We start from the raw sequence: 21,881 nt of genomic DNA on the forward strand, positions 1-21,881 counted from the left end.
CCCCGCCCAGCCCGGACTCCATGGGCGCAGCACCGCCCTCCGCCAGCACCCAGTGCCTCTGAGGGCACAGGCGCGGGGGACAGGGAGGCAGAGCGGGGATCCCAGCGGCCAGCCGTGGGAGACATTAGCAGCGCCCCCCCCCTCCCGCCCCAGAGCTGGCCTCCATCTGGCGGTGGCCAGGCCGGGGTCCCTCGGCTCCGCATGGGTGCCGCCTAAGGGGTTGCGCGATTCCAACGCACACTTCGGGACCTGGGAGCATGACAGGGTCCGGACAGACGGCTGGAAAGACTCCTTCTAGCCCTTCCTCTTCAAACCCAGGCCGGCGGCCTGGCCCCGAGACTCACCAGGTGGTGTGCAGGAGGAAGAGGAAGATGGCTGGCAGGACGAGGTCATCGCTGCCCACAGACCAGCGCCGCCGGAACACCACGATCCCGGGCATGGCTGGCGGCTCTCCTGTGGAGGCTCAGCGGGCCTGGCGCTCACCTCCTGAAAGGCAGCGGAGGACCCTGTGGCTGCCGGGGCCGCCGCGGCGCCCGGGCCGCTGCGCTCTGGCCAGGCTCGCCCAGCCCCCACGGCCCACAGTCCTCCAGGCCCCCCGGCAGTGCGAACCCATCTTTGGGCAGGACCCACCGCCATTCTCTCCACCGCCGGTGCCAACATACAGGACCTCAGCAGCCAGGCCCTGGTGTCGCCCCACTCCCGAGGTGTCTCCGGCCCCCCAGACCGGCTCTTTCCCCTTGGGGTCAGCTGCGCCTGGGGTTATCCCAACAGTGACTGCTCAGCTCCACTCAAGGCCTGGGCTCACCCGCTGCCTCTCCTGAGCTGGGTCAGGGGCGGTCCCCTAGCCCTATCACTGCCTGTGGACGAGGAGACCCAGCCTGGCGTGTGCAGTCCTTGCGGTGGGTGGGGCTCCCCGTGTCAAGCACGAGCCTGTGCCCGACAGGAGAGAGGCAAAGCAGGTAGAAGGCCGGAGGCCTTGGGGCAGGCGGGGTAAGGGACGGCAAGCCTGGTGGTGGGAGTGCCCAGCACACACAGTGGGCTCTCAGTAAACACTTGTTGGAGGAAGTCTTCAGCTTCTCGCTTTGCTAGAACCCCAGGAGCACGCTCTATGGCTTAGTTTTGTGCCCCCCAGGCAGAACTCCCAGCCTCAGCTACACTGCTTGGTAGGGGAAGGCATGGTTGAGATCCAGGGGACAAGAGCATGCCTGAGGCCCCCAGGGCCCCTGCTGGGCGGCGGGTGAGCCCTGCATGGTACCCCCCCCCGCCGCCGAAACCACACCTCCTATGCCCACCCTGAGCCAAGCAGCCTCTGCTGCTCAGCGTCCAACTCTCTGAAATCACAGAGTTCGAATGAGCCGAGGGGAGCTCGGGGACGGACAAGCGCCCAGGAACCCGGGCCCCGATCCCTAGAGCCGGGGGAACAGGGTCCTGGAGTGAGCTGAAAGGCCCCCCACAGGGGGCTGGTCCAGGGACCCCGGAGAGGGGCTCCAGGGCAGCCCCGCGGAGTAACCCTGCTGCTGGAGGCCCCGCTGGCGGACAGCGGCCCCAGGCTGGCAGGGGCTTACATTGGCACGGGGTCCAGGGGCTGGTGGCAAGTCCTCCACTCCCTGTGACGGCTCCAGGGAAAACAAGTGTCCTCAGAGACCGGCATCACTCAGGAAGGAAGCAGGCAAGTCTCCCCCAGCTGCTGGGCACGGCCCTGAGGGTGGGCCAGGGGCGTGGGGCCGCCGGCACATCCGGCCCGGCAGGTCTCCCTTTCCCTCACCCTCTCCCTCTCCCGGCCGCCGCCGCGGCCACTTCACGGAGCTGCCGCTGCCTGGCAGGCAGGCTGGCGGGCTAGTCTGCCGGGGTCGTGCCTACTCCTCCCCCCACCCTCAGGAAGTGACATCATCCCACCCTCTGCGAGGAGGAGTCCGAGCCCGGATTCGGGGAAGCAGGGAGAAGGATGGAGAGCCCCCAGCCGCTCGCGGGCTGTGGTGGCCGGGGTGGGGTCTGGGCTGCGGGGCCTGGGGCTGCGGGGCCTGGGGCTGTGGGGGCGTGTCCGTGACAGGTGGCTGACAGCCACCGCAGCAGCAGCACAAGCTTCGGTTAGAAAGGACGGGGCGGGAGCGGCTGGGACACTGTGGGGGGCGGCGGGGCCGGGGCAGGGCAGAGCCGCCAGCAGCTGGGGATTGGCCACCAGGTCTCTACAGCCCCTCCCGGTCTCCAGAGGGCCCCCGGAGGGTAAGGCGGGGTGTGTGGGGCTGGGCCCAGGGGGAGACCCCTCATTCAGAAGGAATGACCGAGAGGCCCGGGCCCAGCACAGGGCCAGTGCCCACCCAGCAGGTGTCACAGCTCCGCCTCCGGCTCTAGTCGGGTGGGTGTGGGTGGAGCCCCAGCCCTTCAGTGGTGGGTGGTGGCGGGCGGTGGGCGAGGACCCTGCCCCTGCCGGCAGCCCAGGGCGTCTTGTCCTCAGGTGTGTCCCTGGGGGTTCTCAGGTATGTCCCTGGGGGTTTGGAGGGGCCTTCTCCATCGCCTCTCGCCCCACCTTAGAGTCTAGAATGTCCCTTAGGCTCACACACATCATTCCCGCGGCCCCTTTGAACGCACAGGCAGCCCCGCCTGTGTGCACCGCCCTGCCCTCCCCGCTCTCAGGTCGGGGCAGCAGGGCCGGCCTGGCCCCTGGCCCTGCAGAGGTGGCTGAAGGTCTGTTAGACGCTGGGGAGGGGATGCGGCTGGTGGCAGCCTCTGCCCCCAAGCCCGAGGCAGGCAGCCGTGGTCAGTGCCAGTGCCACCAGGTCAGGTGGAGCCCGGTGGGCACCCCATCGCCGGCCTGGGGACCACCACGCCCTGCCACCCCCCACACCCGGCCGGCACCTGGGACCGGCCCCCGGCTGCAGAACCCCAGGCATAGCGCCGGGAGCCCAGGCTCCACCTCCCGCTGACACGTGACTTACTGGTGGTGCCTCAGTTTCCTCATCGGTCGATTACCCCACCTGCTAAAAGTCCAGGTGAGGACCACATGGGGAGGCCGTCCACAGATGCCCTCGCCGCGCCGGGAAATGGCAGTGCTGGTCCCCGGGGTGTTGGCGGGGTGGGGGGGCCGCTGAGACAGAGGGGGAGTGTGTGGACCCTGCGGGGGCCCCTGCTCCTCCCCCTGCCTGGGCCAGCAGATTCTCCAGCTGGTCACCGACAGGCCGTGGTCTGGGGCGAGGGTGGCGGGGCCTGTGCTGCTGCTGGGCGGAGGCCGGGGCCACCCGGTCCATGCCGATTCATAAATCTCAGGGCTGCTATTTTTAAGGGCCTGAAAGATGTCCTTTCTCCGAGACCCCAGCTCCTCACAATGGGGGCCTGTTCCCCTGCTGGAGATGTGATTTCATCTGGAGGAAATGTCTCAGGAGGGGGCAGGGCAGAGGCTGCTTCCTGGTCTGGGGCTGCCGCAGACCATCTGGCCCTTCTCCCTGGGGCGCAGGCACAGTGCCCTCCGGCGGCCCACAGCCTCCACGCCCCACCCCAGACCACTGGCACTTCCGGGCGCCCTCCAGTGCGGGGACAGCAGGGGCACGGCGGGGGGCCCCCCATGCTGCTGGCTGAGCCCCTAGCCCAGGCGAGTATGAATGAGGTGCCGGAAGCCCCGCCGAGGGTGGGGTGATGTGAGTGGCCCTAGGGAGCCCCTCTCTTTCCTACCCACAAAGCCCAAGTTCCCTGATTGTGACTCAGCTCCCTGCACTAAGTATCAACGATTCTGGGAGTTCCTCTTTCCAAAGATACAAAATTCTTCTTAAAAATGCACACGCTCTTCCCTACTTTAAGAACCTTCCCTGTGGCCTGCAGGGTAGGGTCCAGGCCCCTGGAGCAGTGGCGTCGCCAGCCTCTGTCGCCAGTGGGCAGGCTGTGCCGCGCTGCACAGGGGCCTTGCCCTCTCTGAGTCCTGGGGCAGGAAAATACGCCTGGCCCAGGGGGAAGGATGGGGACGGGTTCTGAAGGCACAGATTCTCCTTCTGGCTGGAGAGACGCTCCAGCCCCTCCTCACGCTGCCCCACCTCCCTCTCCCCACGGCCCCCAAACTCACGGCTCCCTAAAATTCACCTCTCTGGAAGGTTCTGTGCTTCGTTCACCCCAGCTCCTCTGCCAGGCAAAAAACCCTGCTCATCTTTTCAGACTCACCAAAAGTCGCCTTCTCTTTGAAACCCTCCTAACTGCCCCCCAGCCACCTCGCCTCTCTCAGGCTAAACAGGCTGCCCCCTTACGGGGTCCTGGAACCCCTCACTCCAGAGTAGCCCCCCCGCCCACCCCGGGCACGCTGTCCTACGGTGACCTTGCCGATTCCTTGCTGCCGTCCCTGCCCCTTCTCAGCTGGGAGTCTGTGCGGGCGGAGGCCTTGCAGGCCCTTCACCTTCACCCCCTCCCTGCCCCTCTGCCCCCGAGCGGCCTCATCAGCTGCACCCTGAAGCATCCCAAGTGCCCCTGAGGTGGCTCCCCTCCCGTCATAAGAGTCCTCTTAGCGCACGCCCTTGGCTTTTGTGGAACCACCCTGCCCCCCGCTTCCCCAGCCTCCTCCGGCTGTCCTCGCTGCCCGGCGGCCCCATGTCCCCTTCTGCAAAGTGGGGGTGACACCCCCCTCCCCAGAAAGCTATAGGGAAGACTGACTATTATGGCATCAGAGAGTTTGCACAGGCCCTGGAGACCCCGAGACTTTCCTTGTGGTGGCTGTCATACTAACAGAGCTCCGGACACTTGCTGGCGGGGGATCTGTGACTGCCCACGGCTGGCTCCACCTGACGGGAAAGGGCCGGACTGAGCAGACCTGCCTCCTGACTGGGTAACGGCCCCCCCACTGTGGGCCTTGGGGGGCTGCTGGCTAAAGCACCCGGGCTGGGCCTCATCCCCTGACCCCAAGGTCCCCTTGTTGCTTGGCCCTGGGTGCATGTTTCAGGGAGAGCAGGCCCTCGGCAGTGGGTCCCAGCCAACGTGTGCTGGGAGTTCCCAGGGCAGACAGAGAGGGGGACCCAGGCTGCTGTGTCCACCCTCCAGATGACCCTGCACAGGGTCTGATTGTGGGGGACACAGGAGGTCAACTTGCTTGCCAGCAGTACCTGGTGCCCCCGGGGGATGTGCTGTGAAAGACCCCAACGAGTGCCACCTCCAGCTCCCAGGTCAGCTCGTGAAATTTCCCATCTGCTGGGAGGTAGCCTCAGGCATCTGGGCCCAGGGACGGGCTGAAGACTGAGTCTGGAGGGATGACGGCCAGGTCCAGGCCACGGGGACGTGCGTGACGTCAGCTGCATACCTCCCGAGTGCCGACCCTGGACTAGCCACCTTCCACTCTCCCGGGAGTGACGCAGAGGACGGCGGGCACGCCCACTCCCCGGGCTCTGCAAACAGGCCGTGCCTGAGCCCTGGCTCTGTGCTGACTGGCGGCGTGACCTTGGACAAGTTACTTCATCTCTCTGTGTCTCGGAGCCTCACTTCCAAACTGGGACTAAGGGCAGTACCAGCTCCAGAACTCTCGTGAGGAGGGCCAAGTGAGTCGCGTCGTGTCCACGGCACCTGCCATGCAGTAAGTCCCAGCCAGTGCTGGCTTTTCCTCACTGTTACCACTGGAGAGTGAGGACGCTGCGGCTCAGAGACCCTGGCCCGACACTCTCCAAGGAGCAGGAGGCTGAGCAGGCAGGGGCACCGGTCCTCCCTGCAGCCATGCAAAGTCCCCACTGAGTGCAGGAGCGTCAGTTAGAGGGGGCTGCTAATGACACGGCCCTGCCCCGCCTTTCACAGGCAAGGAAAGGGAGGTTCAGAAAGGCCCCAGAGGCTCCTGGACTCCCCTGCGAACAGCGTCCCAGAGCCCCTGAGCCGGCCCACTCCCTTCCCCCTTCTCACGGCATGCCTACTCCAGCTCCCCAAGAGACGCACCATTAACAGACGGCCGCCCCAGGGAGCCTGGGCTGAGAGCCTCTCCTCTGGGCTCTCGAACACGTGTAGCCCTCTTGCAAGCCAGCACGCAAGCTCCCTCGCTGGGGGTCACTCTGCAAGGAGGCGGCAAGCACTGGTCTGGCTTCCGAGTCGGCAGCAGCTGGCTCTGCCCCTCCAGCAGCCAGGGTCCCCACCGCTCAGCTGGCGAAGGACATGAGCCACTCACACCCACGGCCACCCTCCCTGGGCCCTCGGACCACTGCCTGCTGAGGCTGGTGACCAGGTCAGGCCAAGTCACACCCTAAAGCTGCCAGTCCCGGACCAAGAGCAGCGTCCCCAGGCCAGAGAGTGACCGCACCTCCTGGCCTCAGTTCCCCCTTCTGAAAAATGATGAGCTGGGAAAATGGGGGACTCGTCTTTCCGTTAGTTAATAAACGTTAGTATTTATTTGTATTCACAACAAATGGCTGTGTGGGCCTTGTAGGAACCACAGACAATGAAAAGGTGGAGTATAAATTTAAAACCCAATAAACCTCAGAACAAAAACTATGTAAATTAACCTAGAAGGTTGGGGGACTCCACTGCACACGGGCATGGCATAAAGGTGCACATGGTACCTGCACCCAAAACTATCGGCAGACTCCGAGCTTCCCGGTGGCCAAAGTGAAAAGGGACTGAGGCACGTGACTCCGCCCCTACAATGAGCGTGGTTCGTGCACAGGGCTTTGACGTTGGAAGCTGCACCAGAAAAGCTGCTGGGACAGGTACCTGCTGCCTGCAAGCCCCCCTTGTCCTATCGGGTTCCTGGCATTTCTGTGACAGATGCTGAAGCTTTTCTAGTCTTGGGGGTGGGGATCTGACAGAGGGATTAACAACCATGAGGCTGGGCCCAGGCAGCCTGCAGGGAGAGCAGCAGCCCCGAGGGGCCAGGCTAGGGGGCAGGCTCACCAGCAGGCCCCTCTCACCTAGCTGGGTGGGCAGGTGGTCCCTGCTCTCTCCTCAGTGGTGCCCAAGGCACAGGCCTCATTAGGGGTCAAATCCCTGCTCTTCTGCTTCTTAGCTGCAGGGCTGATCAGCTGCTCTCAGGGGGAGGGGCCAACACACCCTAACTAGAACCGTTCCCCACTGCTGCAGGGCAGCTGCAGGGCTCCAGGGCGATGAGGGAAACTCAGGGTGGGGGCCCCTGTCGTTTTGCCTCCTGTGGCACTGGTCAGTTGCTGACCACCCCCTGGGCCGTGTCTAAGCCCGTCGCAAACACAGCTCATGTCATCCTCATAACCACTCTGCATGGTCGGCACTGCCGTCTCTGTATTTTCCAGGTGGGGTACGGGGGCCCGCCCAGGTCCCGAACAGCCCAGTTCCAGAACTGGCGTCTTCACCATTGCACGTTGCCTCTGCGGAGCAGGAGTCAGCTGACTGCCTGCTTCTGCGCCCAGAGGCTGGCCTCACACATCCCCCCGCCCCGGGAGCGAGAAGGCAGGGTACCCGCCCGTTCTGCAGATGCAGGAGGCTGAGCCCGGGGAGTCCCGCAGCATGTGTGCTACGTGAGCGGGCCGTGGGGCCGGGAGCGGGCGGGCACCGAGCTCGAACCCAGTGTGTGTGGTCTCATTCCAGCCTCATCAGGCCTCCGGCGGCACCGCCCCAGCTTTCCAGGTGAGGAAGCCGGGGCGCAGAGAGGCGCGGCGCTCACCTGAAGACCCCGGGGCAAGGACTAGGCAGAGCCGGGGCTCCCGTGCCCTCGGCCGGTGGCTTACTCACAGGCACACGGATGGACGGACGAGAGCCACAGGCTCCCCCTCCCCGAGGATGCCCTCCCTCCCGAGGCCACAGCCCCGCGCAGGGGCTGGGCTCTGAGAGGCGCAGGAAGGGAGAAGGCGGCGAGGGAGGCGCCAGAGAGAAAGCACGACGTGTGGGCTGGCCCCGAGTGCGCCGCCAGCCTGTGCCGGGCGTGTGCAGCCCAAGTTAGGGGCCGAAAGCTGTCGCGTTCCTCGCGTCAGCTGTGCGGGAGCAGAAGGCAGAGCCGAGCCTGCCCAGGACCGGCGCTGGGGGGTTTCAGCCCAGGACGGGGGCCTCCCGCTCCCAGGCCCTGGGCCTGCGGGCCGTGCGCCTGGGGTGGCTGGGGCAGGAGGGGGGTGCCCCTGCCCCGTGTTCCCCCCTGCCCTCGGGGTCTCGGACTCTCGGGCATCCTCCCCACAACCCCCGCCAGGAGGACCTTGAAGGGCGGGGGAGGTGCCTCCTGTCCCTCTCACTACAACCCTGTGCGGGGGGGGGGGGGGGGGGCTGTTCCCATGGCTGTTCCCATGTCTCGGATGAGGAAACTGAGGCTCTGAGAGGTTGAATAACCTAGTGAGTGAGGGCCACGTCAGGCTCGGAAGCCGGGTCTCTCAGCTGCTTCCTCTCTGGCTTCAGCGGTGGCGCTGAGCTTGCTGGGCAGGGGGGCCCTGCCCACAGAAGGGCGGCCTGGGGCCCCGGCACGGAGTTCAGAGGAGAGGAAGAGAAGGAGCAGCCCCAGCGACCGGGCCAGGCCTACGGCCACCATGGGCTGGACATGGAAATAGCCCCAACGATCATTCTGTCATCTGCTTCTTTTTTTTTAACAATTCTTATCTAGCACTGACTGTACGGCAGGTACTGCAGCAAGCAGCTCATGAATATCACCTTCTTTAACTTCATCTTTCTAACAGCCCTGTGGGGTAAGTTATCCTTATCTCCACTTTACTGATGAGGACACCGAGGCCCAGGGAAGTTAAGTAACTGGCTGAAGGTCACTCGGCCAGTGAGCAGCAGCGCCAGGCCCTGAGGCTGCAGCCTGGGCTCCCAGCCCCTTCCTGAGGAGCCCTCCGCAGGGCTCCGTGTGTCGCTCCTCACAGACGCTCCAGCTTCTCTTCTCCACGAAGCATTTTCCACTCATCTCATCTGCAGCAAGTAGAACTTGCCATCTGCCACTGGCCCTGTGGCTGACACCGGCCAAGTCCCTGGGAACCAGCTGGGGCCTTCCGCTTCCTGCTAGCGATCCTTCCTGCTAGAGATCTGGGAGGGCAGCTAGCTGCTGGGAACCAGGGGTGGGAGGGCCCCTCCCTCCCAGAGCCCCGACCTGGTCCTCCTCGGGGTGGGGCGTGGGGGAGGGTTCCACCAGGCGCCCTCAGTGGGGCTGGAGTGGGCCTGTTCCCAACAGCAGGAGGGGCTCCCTGGCTGTGGCCGGGCTGTGTTTTGTTCCTGAGTTCTTCCTTGGAGACTGTTTATTTTCTGAAACTAGGAATGCGCCCTTGTCCCACACCCGTTCTGTCGCAGGGGGGCAGAGGTACCCTGGTGCAGCCCAAAGTCCGGGGTGCAGCTGGCCTCCCAGTGGCCACTGCCCGGCTGCCTGGGTCTCCAAGCCCCAGGCCATCTCGCCCCACAGCCTGTCGCAGGTGGGGAGGACATCGGCAGGTGGGCAGACGGGCACCCATCCCAGGCCTGTTTCTATCGGACTGAGTCCCTTCTGTGTCGCCCCTGTGGTCTCCTCCTGTGCCCTCATACTCCTGTCCCCTCATGCGCCAGCACATCCTTACTCCTGTCCCCCTGGGAGCCGCTCCCTCGGACTGGCAGACATGGAGACGGTGGCCGTCCGAGGAGCTCACCGCCACCTCCCTCAGCTCTGGGGTGGGGCAGCCCTGGGTCAGAACGGGGTCCATCACTTCCGGTTGTGACCTTCAGGTCTCTGGGCCTCAGTTTCCTCATCTGCAAAAGGGGATAACGGAGGCACCCACTTCACAGGCAGTCGTGAGGAGTGAGTGAAATCACGCACATCACACACTCGGCTCGGAGAAAAGATGAGTGGCCGTCGGCACTATTTCTCACTCGCCTCTCCCGAGCAGGCTCAGACCTGCTTCTCACTGCACGGAGTCCCTGCCCCTGAGGCGTGGCCGTGGCGCTAATCTCGCTGTCATCTAAGTCACCTCCCAAACAGAAGGGCCCTGCTCCCTCTCCCTGGCGGCCAGGCTGACCCATCCTGCCCTCACCCTGGCCAACCTGCACAGCGCCCTGACCTACCTTCTCAGGCAGGGATGGCGTCCTCTCTTGGGCGCCCACCTGCCCAGGCTGAGCCTGCCCTGTGCCGGCGAGGCAGGAACCACCTTGCCACAGGTCAGCTCAGACCAGGGAGCTCGGGCCGCAGGCCATGCCCGCGTGGCTGCCGGAAGCCCCACGCCTGTCTGCGTCTCCAAGTTTCCGCGTGTCAGGGCAGTCCCTTCCCAGCTCAGCCTCTGGCTGCCCCGAGGGCCCTCAGAGGTCCACGGCTCATGCTTGCCTGTCCAGTCCAGGATCCCACCCCCCCCAACTCCCATCCCCACCCAAAGCCTCCCCCAGGGCCTCTGCTGTCCCTCCAGCCACTTGCTGGGAGCCCCCCGCCGGGCAGTCCATCTGCAGGACTCTGCCACGTCTCAGAGCTTCCCTGGAACAGATTCCCTGTCCCAGGTGCTGACAACACCTCCTAGAGGAATTAGCACCTTCCACTTTATTAGGGGCCTCCTAACGAGGCTGTTAATGAGGATGCTAAGTGGGCACACCTAGCCTGACGCCTCCCCTGTGGGAGGCCCCGCCCCCGCGCCCAGCATACCCGGAGCCGCCAGGGTCCGTCCCTCCGTCGCGTCGCGCCTCTGCCTGCCAGGCCTCAGAGTCTGGCCCGCGCTGGGGAAAGCGCTCCCAGACTCCGGAAGGCTGCACAGGCCACGGGCCCGCGGCGGGGCCACCTTCCTGGGCCGTGCGGCCATCTAGGGCACAGGCCTGCCACTCGGGCTATTGGGTTTCGCTCCGACCCTTCCCTGGGCGTCGCAGACGCAGGTGGGGATCGAGTGACTTTGTAACAGGAGCTCTTTCCCAGGGGAGGACGAGGTCCGCAGAGTTCCCATACGTAGCAGGAAGGATTAACATCCTCTGCCCCTCGGAGCGTGGGTAGGGGTGGGGGTGGGGGTGCCCAGGCCCCGCCTGCTGCGGCCCCCTCCTCTCCTGCGCCCCGTGAATCAGTGCTTTGAGGATGTCCGTGCACCTCCAAGGGGATTTCTGGGAACGCTCGGGCACCCCCCGGTGAGTGAGGGGCGGTGGTCGCAGCTGGGGCTGTCAGGGGGCAGCAGCTTTCGGCTGTCTTCCACCTGGTGTTCGACACAATGTTCACACTTGCAGCGTCGCCTTCTTCGAACTCAACTGTCTGGAAACTTAAAAATGTTTGAGAGGCACTGCACAGGAAGACCTCTCAGGTCCCTGCTGGCCTCGACTTTTAGAACACTCCACCTGCCGTTTTGGCTCAGGTTGGCTGAGGAGAGGAGGCCCCTGGGGCTCCAGGCAGGAGCCCCAGCCTGTGCAACAGGCACACGCGTCCCCTGGCCTCGGTCACGGGGGCAAAGAGGGTCACAGAAAACCCTGTCAGGAACTCGGGGACCAGGCCTGTGGCGGACTCTCCTGTCACTCACGCCATCCCGCTCGCTCACCAGACATGGCCAAGCTGGACCACGGCACAGGCAGCCACGGGCCCCCCAGAGGGGGCGGGGGCTCGGCGGCCCGCTGCCACCGGGCGAGGACAGTGCAGGCCCCGCTTCTGCCCTCGTGCCCCTGCTCACTCGGGGGCCACGACCTTCCACGGGCAGCGCAGAGGCCACTGCCAAGGGCGAGTCGACTGCCGCCTCCTCGTCTGGCGGACGGGACGGTGACGGCGCCACCTCCCTCCCTCGTGGGGCCGTCAAAAGGACAGAGTGAGTTCCTGGCTGTCGAGTGCAGGGTCCGGCGGAGAGGGGCGCTGGGCAGCATCAGCTCCATGTACGTACTCAGACTTTAAATCTTTAATTAAATAAATCCCCCCCCTCAAAAGCAGGTGATGTTCCTAATGCTCTTTAAATACAATTAAAACTCCCTCTCATTAGCGGTAGAGCGCTCCACCCACCGCTGCCCCACCCCCGCTGCTGGTCCCCGCCGGTGGGCCGGCCCACCTCCGGCTCCTCCCACCTCCGGCTCCGCCCATCCACACCTCCCACCTGCACACCGATGCCCCACCCCCCCGGGCGTCTCCCTCTCCAGAGGCCCCACTCCCTTCAGCGGCTCCTCCCAGGGAAGCTGGGGCCCATCCCCACGTGGCTTTCCACCCCAGCTCTGGCTGGTCAACCCACTCTCCTGCACACTCCTGGCGCACCTGCCTCACCTTTGTTATGTGGAGGCTCCCGAGGAGGTTCGACCTTCCCCGGCTTCCTTTCCAGCCACAAGTGGGGGCGGGGCGGGCCTGGAGGGCCTGAGAGCAGAGACTGGAAATGGGGCAGAGCCAGGAGGGGGGCCCAGGCCTCCACGAGGGGGCCAACCCCACCGGGCATCTGACAAACACCGTCCTTCCGCCTGTTCCTGCCTAGACGGGGCCAAGGGACCCATTTTACATCTGGGCAGGTGAAGGCTTGACCTCAGACTGAGTTTGATGTCATTTTCCTTTCCAGATGCCTCCCCGTCCCCGTGGCTGGGGGCCCCAGTCTTGTCATACTGTCCCTTCTTCCCAGCCTGCTCCCGGGGTGTGGCAGAGGGTGGGGCTGAGGCCACACGGTGCCCTCCTGCCCCAGGGGCATGCCAGGGAGGTAACAGGCGTTTGGTGGGAGCTCCTTCCAGTCAGCCCGAGTCAGGCGCCTGTGGCCCTGACAAGCACCTGCCAGTAGCAGGCGTGAGGCAGGCTTTTCGCTCACCCCCGCGGGCGCCAGGGAGGTCGGTGAGGCTGCGGCTGACTCCAGGGAGCGAACCTTGCAACCAGAGCGGGCAGCGCCACCGAGAGAGCAGGAGGCCGGGCACCGAGTGCCAGCGGGATGCCCGCCGGGCGCGGAGGAGACAGACGAGGTCCTGGCCAGGCCGCCCAGGCAGAGGCGCCTGCCAGGCAGGAGGTCCCTGGTCCCCTCCAGGGCCCGGGGGAGCGGTGTGAGGGGGGCCAGCCCCTCGCTGCCGCCCAGGCACGCTTTGGGAGGGGAGTGGCCGTGAGGCAGTCCGCAGGGGCTGGGGGGCCTGAGGGGGCGGCCTGTGCCCAGCTCCTGCTGCCTTCGCCGCCGCTCCTGGTGGCCGCTGGCTGCTATAAATACCTCTCCACTTCTGGACGCTGCGGGAGGTGACCTAGAATTGTGAGTTCCAGGGCCCCCCTGGGTGCCCCCTCCCTGCCCGCGTTAGACCAAGCCTGCCTGACCAGAACGCCCTGGCAGTCTGGGAGCCCACCCCCCCGCGGGGCGGGGCCGTGGCCAGGAAAACCCCAGGACCGGGGACGCCTGTGGCTTCCAAACCCCGAGTCTCCCACAACCAGCCTTTCTACCAGCTTCCTGGCAAGTGCTGGGGGCGCACGGCTCCTGGAAAGCAGAGGCCTGACTAGCCTGCAGAGGAGACTCTGCCCAAGGCTGCCGGCTCGGCCGAGACCACCCGTGGCAGCCCCCTCGGGCCTCAAGTGCAGGGAGGAACATGCCAAAGCCACTTCGCCCCCCCTCCCCTCCTCCACCTGCTCAGCCCCGCGGTCCCTGCCGGATACGACCCGGTTTCCAAACTAGTCCTCCCACTAGAAGCCTCTCTGGGACACACCCTACTTTGACGGGGGCCCAGTGAGAATGTCAGACGGCTGTTCATTCTAGCAGCACGTGTCTGAGTGAGCCGTTCATGCCTCCCGGGACCCAGGCGGGCCTGGGCCCCAGGGCTCAGGCTGCTCTGACCTGCGAGGTGACCCCGGGCCTGGCGACGACGTGAGGACACCAGCCCTCACCTGTGGCCAGGGTGTGCACCCAGGCTCCCTGGCCTCGGGGCAGGGCGAGGAGGGTCTGAGAGGAGCGGAGGCTGGAAGCGGCTCCAGGGGCGGGCACAGGGGGTGTGAACACGGCTGAAGTCCAGTTAAAGCTAAGTCACCCATGCAGCCCTTCTCCCCTCTCCTGGCAGGTGATCGGAGCGCCAACCATGCGCCAGGGGCCCCGGCAGTAGATACAAGATACGAGGCGACCCTCACGGAGCCTACAGGCCACGGGGGAGAGGCTTCCGGTGAAACTTCACAGACGACGAGGGAAGATTCCGTGACGTGTGCTGGGCAGGGGCGGGTGCCTTCAGAGCCTGACCAGGGAGGGGAGGGCGGCTGCCTGAGGAACGGAGCAGGAGCTGAGGCCTCAGGACACGCACGCTGAGGAAAGAGGCCACAAGGACAGGGCAGTGGGAGACCCGGGTGGGAACGTCCCTCAGCGGGAGGGCCCGAGGGAGGACCACGGAGGACGGAGCATGGAGCAAAGAGCAGACCGGCCGGCAGAGGCAGGGCGGGGGACCCAGGTGCAGAGGCTGGTGGGACCTGAGACCCAGGCCCGGGACTCTGCGTCTGATGCCAAGAGCAACTGCGAACGCACAGGCCACGGCAGGCGCCAGGGTGAAGCGGAGACGCAGACGAGACTCAGCGGACAACGGAGGCAGATGGGACGGGGCACTAAGGGAGAGGGCGCGGCCCAGGGCGCTGCAGTCCAGTGGCCCAGCAGCTGGACAGGCAGAGGGCAGCGCTGGCATGGGCCCCAGCACCCTGGGACAGCACGGCCATCGGGCCCCGGTTCACCCCATCCTGGGGGCACGCCGTGGGAACCCAGCGCCTGCTCATGCCAGCAGGGCCACGTCCCCGAGAGTTCCAGCCCAGCCCAGGCCCGCCCTCAGGTGCGCAGCAGCAAGCCAGGGCGTGGGGGCGGCGCGCCCCGTTCAGGGGTGGTCCCGGGGCTCTGCTCCCACAACTGAGGGGGCCCCATAGTGAGCCTGAGGTCAGAGGCATTTCCCCCGAATGTTCAGCTCCTTGCACTCACTGCCACCAGCCCTGACCTTGGCCCTGCTGGAGGAGGTCGTGGAGCTGATGCAAACCCACGCAGGAGGGCTGGAGGCTGGGACAGAGGAGGGCTCTGTCCGCTGGCCACCCTCACCCCATTTCCAGTCCACCCATGGAGCAGGGCTCATTGCACCCGGAGCGCCCGCCCCTTCTGCGGCCCACCTGCCTCGTCTCCTCCGGCGCTGCCCGGCTCACCGCCCTCTGCACGCTGTCCCAAACAGTCCCCAGTGTCCTGTCCCGACGCCCAAGTCCTCGGGCCTCCCGTGCCTGGACATGCCCCCACCCCTAGTCCCTGCCTGGCTCGCTCCTTCCAGTCGCTGGTTTCTTGGCTCAGCCCTGGCTGCTCTGACCCGCCTGCTGCCTCTGAGGGGCCCCAGCCCCTCTCCATCACACACACCCCCCCCCCCCCCCGTGTTTTCCCCTCAGCACCCTCCCCCTTCTAACACTCTCTGGCTTGTTTGGCACTGTGTTTACCATCCCCGCCCCCGCCCCAGGGTGCGGCGGCCAGAGCAGGGGACCTGGCCTGTCTTCTTCCCTGCAGAGGCCAGGCGCCCACCCAGTCCCTGCTGTCTGAGGAGGAGCCACGTCTGAGCAGAGCCTGGGGGAGCCGGTGGCCTGACTCCCAGCCCCGGGCCTTGTGCACACAGCCACTGGCCCCATGGCCCGGCCCAGCCCGGCCCAGCCCGGCCCGCACTGCTCTCTTGCAGCAACTGCCACACATAGAACCTCGCCAGCGCCCAGCCGCCCTGCTGTGGGCGAGGCAGGGGAGAAGTGGGGCGCCTTTATCTCGCGGGGGCAGAAGCGGTGGGGGAAGGGGGTGTTGGGTAATGTGCCTGAGGAGACACGGTGAGCAGCAGAGGCTGGACGGCGAGCTCCCAGAGATCCAGGGAGGTCCGGCTGCCTGGGGGGCTCCCCGTCCACTTCACTCACAAGCCCACTCCTCTCACCCCACCCCCGCCCCCGCCCTGCTTCCCTGTGTGTCTGTGGGAGGGCGACTCCACCCCCGAAGAGCCAGCAGCGCACCGCTGGAGGGAGGGAGGGAGGGAGGGAGGGAGGGAGGGAAGTCTCCGCAGGGACAGCACACAGGACATGCCCACTGAGGGCCCCCTCCCCTCGCCAGGGTGCCCCGGGTGACCGCAGCCTGCAGCCCGGGCTACCTATGGGCTGGGAGCGGGGCTCAGCGAGGGTCTGGACCCGGGGAGATGACTTTCTATCAGAGCCTCGGTGTCTCCACCCGAAAATATGGGCTTGGCCCAGTGACGGCCAGTTTCCCTAGGACGCACTTTCCCACTCTCCCCGGACGTGTCCTGTCCAGGGGCCTTCCATCGCTGCCTGGGGAAGACAATCCCACGAAGACCCGGAGACGCTGAGAACCCCGCCTCACAGCTGGCCCCGGAGGGGGGTGGGCAGGGAGCTGCCCGGTGTTTTAAGGGCACCAACTCGAACCAAGGTCAGAACCTGACCCATCGCCGACTTGCCCGTGACCTCGGGGAGTCTCTGAGCCTCTCAGTTCCTCTCCCGACAACGGAGACAGGAACAGTCTCGGCCTCCTGGGCTGCCGAGGAAGGGGGGGACTCGGTAAGGGGCCTGTCCTCCAGGCCCTCCCTCCCGTCATGACCCTGGGGTGCTCTTGGCCAGCTTTCTAGGAAGGCGAGGAGAACAGCGAGGTACAGACGAGGCTTCCTGGGAGAAGAGTGCTGTGGGAAGGCTCAGCAGTATGCTTACTCCCCTCTCGGACAGAGCCCTGGGCTTCCGCATTCTCCCCCCTTGGGGACTCACTCTGGGTCTCCGTGTTCCCTCCTCCTCCTGCTGGCTCCCCCCTGCACCGTCGGGGGCCAGAGGAGAGCGGGCGGCACCAAGAAGCAGGCCCCCGCTCCGGCACCTCCCCTCCCGGGGCAGAGGGCCGAGGCAGGGCCCAGACAGTGAGGGGCTGGTGTCTGGACCTGGGGCCTGCCCCCTGCTGGCCCTTCCACCACCCTCTGCGCGGAGCCTCCTCTCGAGGCCTCAGGGGGACACATGAGATCATGTCTGGGAAGTGCGCGCAGAGCTCCTCGGAGAGGAAAGCCCGAGGGACCCCAGGTGGGGTCAATTACGAATCGATGCGTTCGTTTATGAGCGCCTGGGCTTACTGCGGGCCAGGTTTGGTGCCCGGCTCAGCCACGAGGAGGTCTGGACAAGTCACAGCCTTCCGGAGAGCCAGTCCCCTGTGAAAGGAGATGAGGAACCTCTCTGGGACTTTGGTTACAGTGTGGCACAAACAGGAGCGTCCTTCCCTGCAAACGGGAAGTGTGAGAGCGCCAGCCTCACAGCGTTTCTGGGAGGAGCAGCCGGAGCGGGGACCGCTGAGTGCCTGGCAGGGGATCCTCTGTGCTGCCGGCAGCCCAGAGCCGTGGGAACCACGGGCCTGAGGATGGGGCTGGCGGCAGTGCTGCCCAGGCCTGCGGACACTGCGTCTGTCCCCAGGCCTGCATCCGCCCCCGACCTGCAGAAGGAAGAGAAGGCTTTGGGGCCTGGCAGCCACAGAGACTTGCACGGGTTACAACCCCCAGGAGACCAGCACTCCCCTGCTTCCACGTCTGCCCTATTCCCCGCTGAGAAGCGGTGGCAGGGCCTGGGCTGCCCACGGCCAGGAGCAGAGGCTGCCTCCCCCAGCGCATGGCCGGCGCCCCAAGGGCCAGCGTGGGAGTAACCGGGCAACCTCCTGTAGCGGCCCTCACTTGGAAAGTCTGTCCCCCAGCCTGAGCGATGACACTGGCGGCACGCTCCAGGCTGCCCTCTGTTTACAGAACTCTGTGCCCCTGGGGGGGCACAGCTCCGCCTCTTGGCCACAGCCCGCTTGTCTCGCAGCTGCTCTGACAACCGCCAAGTGGTGGAGAGACCACGGCCAGAGCAGTGAGCGTTCTGAAGACCACAGTGCAGAGCGGCGTGGGCCCCAGCGGCGGTGCCGAGGTTCTGCACCGTCTCAGGACCAGGGCCGCCGGGAGGGCTGGCCACAGCGGGGGCTGCAGGGAGGGAGGCGCTGGCTGCTTGCCCAGCTCCAGCTGATGCAGGCCTCCCCCTGAGGTCTCAGCTGTGGGGGAGAAAGGGCCCCCTCTTCTCTGGGACTCCAGGTCCACTGGCCTCGGTTTACCCAACCAGTTCCCATCAGCCCTGAGGCCCAGGCCCAGGGCTGCCAGCACATTCCCCAGTCCGCGCCTCCCCCGCAGTGGGGAGTGAGCTCAGCCAGGCCGCGGAGAGGGTGCTAGAGGGCCGCTCTCAGGAGGGCAGGTGGCGGGGCCAGAGAAGAAACCAACCATCAGGTCCCTGGGGCTGGTCCATCGGAAAAGGGGTGACCAGGAGGGCAGGGCAGGCATGGTTGACCGGCAAGCTCTCCTCGCTGGGAGGGCGGGTGGGGGCCATGGACAAAGCCAGGGAGGAAAGTGGCAGATGAGCCTGGGCCGGGGCCATGTGCTCCTTGCCCTGTGACCATACAAAAGTCCCATTGATCCGCCCCCGCGCCCCGGAGCCAGTTCCCAGCACAAGGGCTCCGGGGACTCTCCTGCTCCTGGCTGACCATCCAGCCGCCGCCGCCGCCACTGCTGCTCTGGCATGCCAGGCATGCCGGCCCGGCACCGCGAGGTCACGTGCTCCGCGCAGGCGAAGCCGGGCATGGCCAGGGCAGCACCGGGGACCACGGGGGTGGCTCTTATGGGCGGTGCGGTCCTCCGTGGTCGTGCAGAAACACAGAAAGACCAACAGCTGTGGATCGCCCGCCGCTGCCCTTGCCCAGCCCCTCCCATCTCCCTAGAGGGCGAGTCCTCGGGCAAACAAGGAGCCAGGTGTGGCACAGCAAACGCAGGGCTGGGGAGAGCAAACACCGCGGGCTGCCGCTCTGCTGGGCCGCTGCCTTACAGGGCAGCACTCGGCTGCTGGGGTGACCCCCCAGGGTGGGTGACCTGGCTTTCCCCTCTCACTACCCCACCCAGCCCCAAAAGGAGCCTGAGTGGGAGGTGAGGGGGAGGCAGCAGCAGGAGAATGGGCAGGGCACAGGTCCTTAGGGAGCAGGGCTTCCGAGCTGGGGTGCCACCTCACCCCTGCACACTGAGCTTCTCCAGGGGACGGGGTGGGGAACCCTGCAGGAGGTGTGCGGGCAGAGGGTCAGGCCGCCCTGGGCCTGGAGCCTCTGCTTGGCCATCTCCTGGCCGGGTGACCCTGAACCAGTCCCGGGGCCTGGAGGCCATGATGCCCGCATGGTCGGCCCTTGCAAAGGTGAAAAGGGATGGGCCCCTTATGGGAACACTTAGCACAGAGTCTGACACAGATGACGGCCTCGATGCATGGATGCTCTGCCCAACGCCACAGAGATGTGGGGTGGGGCTGGGGCAGGTCACAGGACATGGCACTGTGGGAGTCGGGGTGCCACACCCTCCGAGGGCATGCTCACTCAGGTGCTCTGTGGTCCCCTGGCCTCAGACCCCAGGGGAGACTTCTGACGTGTGGCTGCACCAGCAGGGGCTGCCCTACCAGCAGGAGCTGCCCCATCAGCAGGGGCTGCTCCACCAGCAAGTTACTCCACCAGCAGGGGCTGCTCCAGCTGGCCCGAAACTAAGGAAGCCATGAGCTGGGTCCCAGAATTTCCTCTCGCTGAGAAACCCCTATGCGACCACGGGCCCCCATGCAGGGCTTCTGCTTCAGGCTGACGTCACCCCAAGCAGCCAGAGGGGAACTGCTTCTTCCTCACAGACCCCACCCTGGGGCCAGCACATGCTGATGAGGCAGCTTGGCCTTTGCTCTGCTACACACCACAGCCGAGTGCTCCTCGGAGTCAGAGCTCTCCATGCCTCAGTGCCTTTGCACAAGCGGGTCTCGCTGCACAGAAAGCCTTTCCCAATCTTGCTCCCCCGGGAGCTCCTCAGCCTTCCAGGGCTCAGCCGAAGCACCAGCTCCTCTGTGCAGCCTCCAGAGGCCTGCCAGCCCCCAAGGCAGACCTGGCCAGTGCCCCTCCGTTCCTGGTTCCCCACCAGGAGAGGAGCTCCCAGAGGGCAGGGCTACGCCTTCTGCCCATGGCCTTGGCAACCAGCATAGTGCCTGGTGCCTAGCAGCCGCTCAAGATCTGTCAGACCAGGCCCTGGGACCGGCTCGCGTGTTCTGAGGTCACAAGGCTGGCCCATCTGGCCGGAGAGACTCAGACGGGTGTGGGAAGTGGGCAGGGCTGAGCTTCCCAGACAAGGCAGGTGGGGCCTGAGGTCTCCTCTTCTTTGCACACTGTCCACAGTCTGAGCACCCAGCTTCACCAGTCACAGGCGGTCTTGGGGCTTGCAAACTGCCTCCCCATCTCCAAACGCAGAAACCAAAGTTAAGCAGGAGGGGTGAGCAAAGGGAAGGGAAGTGCAACCGGAACTGCAGGGAGAAAGGGAGCTGTGGCCGCCATCTGCTGCGAGCAAGATGCTCGGAGAACACGCACTCCTCAGCTCTGAGGTCTCCCAGCCAACGCGTGGAGGGTGGGCCGCCCCTCCGCAGATGGGAGCTGGCGGCCCAGCCAAGCCTGAGAGGTGCCAGGGGCACCACCCCCTGCCCACCCGGACTCTCTGTGCTCTGCTCTGACCTCCTGCTTCTCAAGCAGACCTGGGACCAGGATGCTAGCCTAGGGCATGAGCCACATCACTTCTCCCCAGAGCCCCGCCGCCCCGCCCCCCCCAGGCTCTGGGGAGCCAACTCCACAATAATGACAACAGTAACTCAAACGTAGCGATAATAAAGGTAAGCTACCACCTGCCAGAGGGCCCTGCACCAGGACCTTGTAGAGTCCACGAGGGAACCGCTGCCCTGCCCCTCACTGCAGGGGCACCCGGCCACTGGACCCTTCAGGAGGTGGACGGTCCTGGCCCTCCTCTGTCCTCTAAAGCTGGGGGCTTCATAAACACCAGGAGAACATCCATGTGGGCGGGAACCTCCTGGGCCACTGAGTCGCACACGCTCATCTTAGAGCAGAAGGGGAAAGCCAAGGCTGCAGGCGCCTGGCCCAGGCCACGCCGGGGTCGGCGGCAGGCAGGGAGCAGCAGGCTCCTCCCGCACCGGGCTGTCCCCCATCCTCCAAAGACAGCCCCCCCTCGCGGTGCTGAGGGGTGCTGGTCCTGCCCTCAGGGCTCTTCCCGCCCCTGCGCCCTGTCTGCTCCTGCCGCCCGCTCGGATGCAGCCAGTCAGCCTTGGGGCTGCAGTGGGCCAGCTGGCGGCAGGTGGGGACCCAGAGCTACCCTCTTGGCTGGGCCCCCAGTCCTGCCACTCGGGAGGCTGGGGGCCCATAGGCCACAATCCTTCCCCAGCTGCCCTGCCCTGCACCTGCTGGTGGAAGGATTAGTGTGGTCAGTGGGGCCGGACACGCTCGCAGGAGTGTTAGGCGGCCTACCAATGGGACATACTGGAGCTGCCCGGTGGCACCCCGCCAACAGAAACCGCTGCATTTCTCACCAGGCCAGAGGGTGGGGGTGGGGGTGGGGGCTGAGAAGTCTGCCTGACGAGACCTAGCCGCATCGGGGTCCCGAATGTCACTCTGTACACTTCAGGCCTGGCAGCCTGGCCCCTGGGAGCCACTGGCCTCTGCTATGACCACAGCCCGGAGAGGTCAGGGGTGACTCTCCCTCCCACTGGCAATGGGAGGGCAGGGGCTCAGGGTGATCACCCAGAACTGCACACCCCGCCGCCCCCAACACAGCCGGCCCCGTGCAGCTCTGCCGCCGCCTCCACAGGTCTGCTTGCAAGCGTGCACTCCACATTTTTGTCTGCTCGCCCCCCCCCCCCGCCCCCGCCACCTCCCCACACTCCGTAACAGCGGCACCTCCACCCTGCCACCGGCTCCGCGGAGGGCGGCCCGGGCGCCGGGGCCGGGATGCAGACGGGGGCGAATTCTTCCAGGGGCAGAGCCTACAGCTGTCCCTTTCTCCAGGGGTCCCTGGCCCCTGGCTGGGTCACTGTGCTGGCCCCACTTCCTGCCTCTCCCAGCCCCCCACAGGGTCGCCCTGTCTGCGGATCAGGGAATCAATGGCTTCTCTGTTCTTGGGAGGGCAGGCCCTGCCCTGGGGGGGGGACTCTTCCAGGGAGACAGGGAGCAGCCCCCCTGTGCTCAGGACCCCCTGAGGCCTCCTTGCTCCTCCCCACTCACCATGCTGGCAAGTGGGGGTGCTGTGCTGGGTGCAGA

The 21,881-nt window shown here is 66.1% G+C and overlaps 1 protein-coding gene across 3 annotated transcripts in view; it reads right to left on the reverse strand.

Annotated features, from left to right (window-relative positions):
• The window catches only part of DAGLA (diacylglycerol lipase alpha), a 59,587-nt gene that overhangs the window by 22,152 nt on the left and 15,554 nt on the right, over positions 1–21,881 (reverse strand). Inside the window, exons 1-2 of one of the 3 annotated variants that reach the window (XM_045855420.1) lie at positions 2,937–3,294; positions 345–486 (exon numbers count right to left, since the gene is read on the reverse strand). In XM_045855420.1, coding sequence (XP_045711376.1) covers positions 345–439 — 95 coding nt within the window. In that variant the 5' untranslated portion in view covers positions 440–486; positions 2,937–3,294. Of the gene's footprint in view, positions 1–344; positions 487–1,565; positions 1,810–2,936; positions 3,295–21,881 lie in introns of those variants that run through there. The other 2 variants (XM_045855418.1, XM_045855419.1) reach the window with 2 other exon arrangements.

This window comes from Phyllostomus hastatus, unplaced genomic scaffold, assembly GCF_019186645.2.
Source record: "Phyllostomus hastatus isolate PE091 unplaced genomic scaffold, TTU_PhHast_1.1 phas_scaffold_11, whole genome shotgun sequence".
NCBI classification, from domain to species: Eukaryota; Metazoa; Chordata; class Mammalia; order Chiroptera; family Phyllostomidae; genus Phyllostomus; species Phyllostomus hastatus.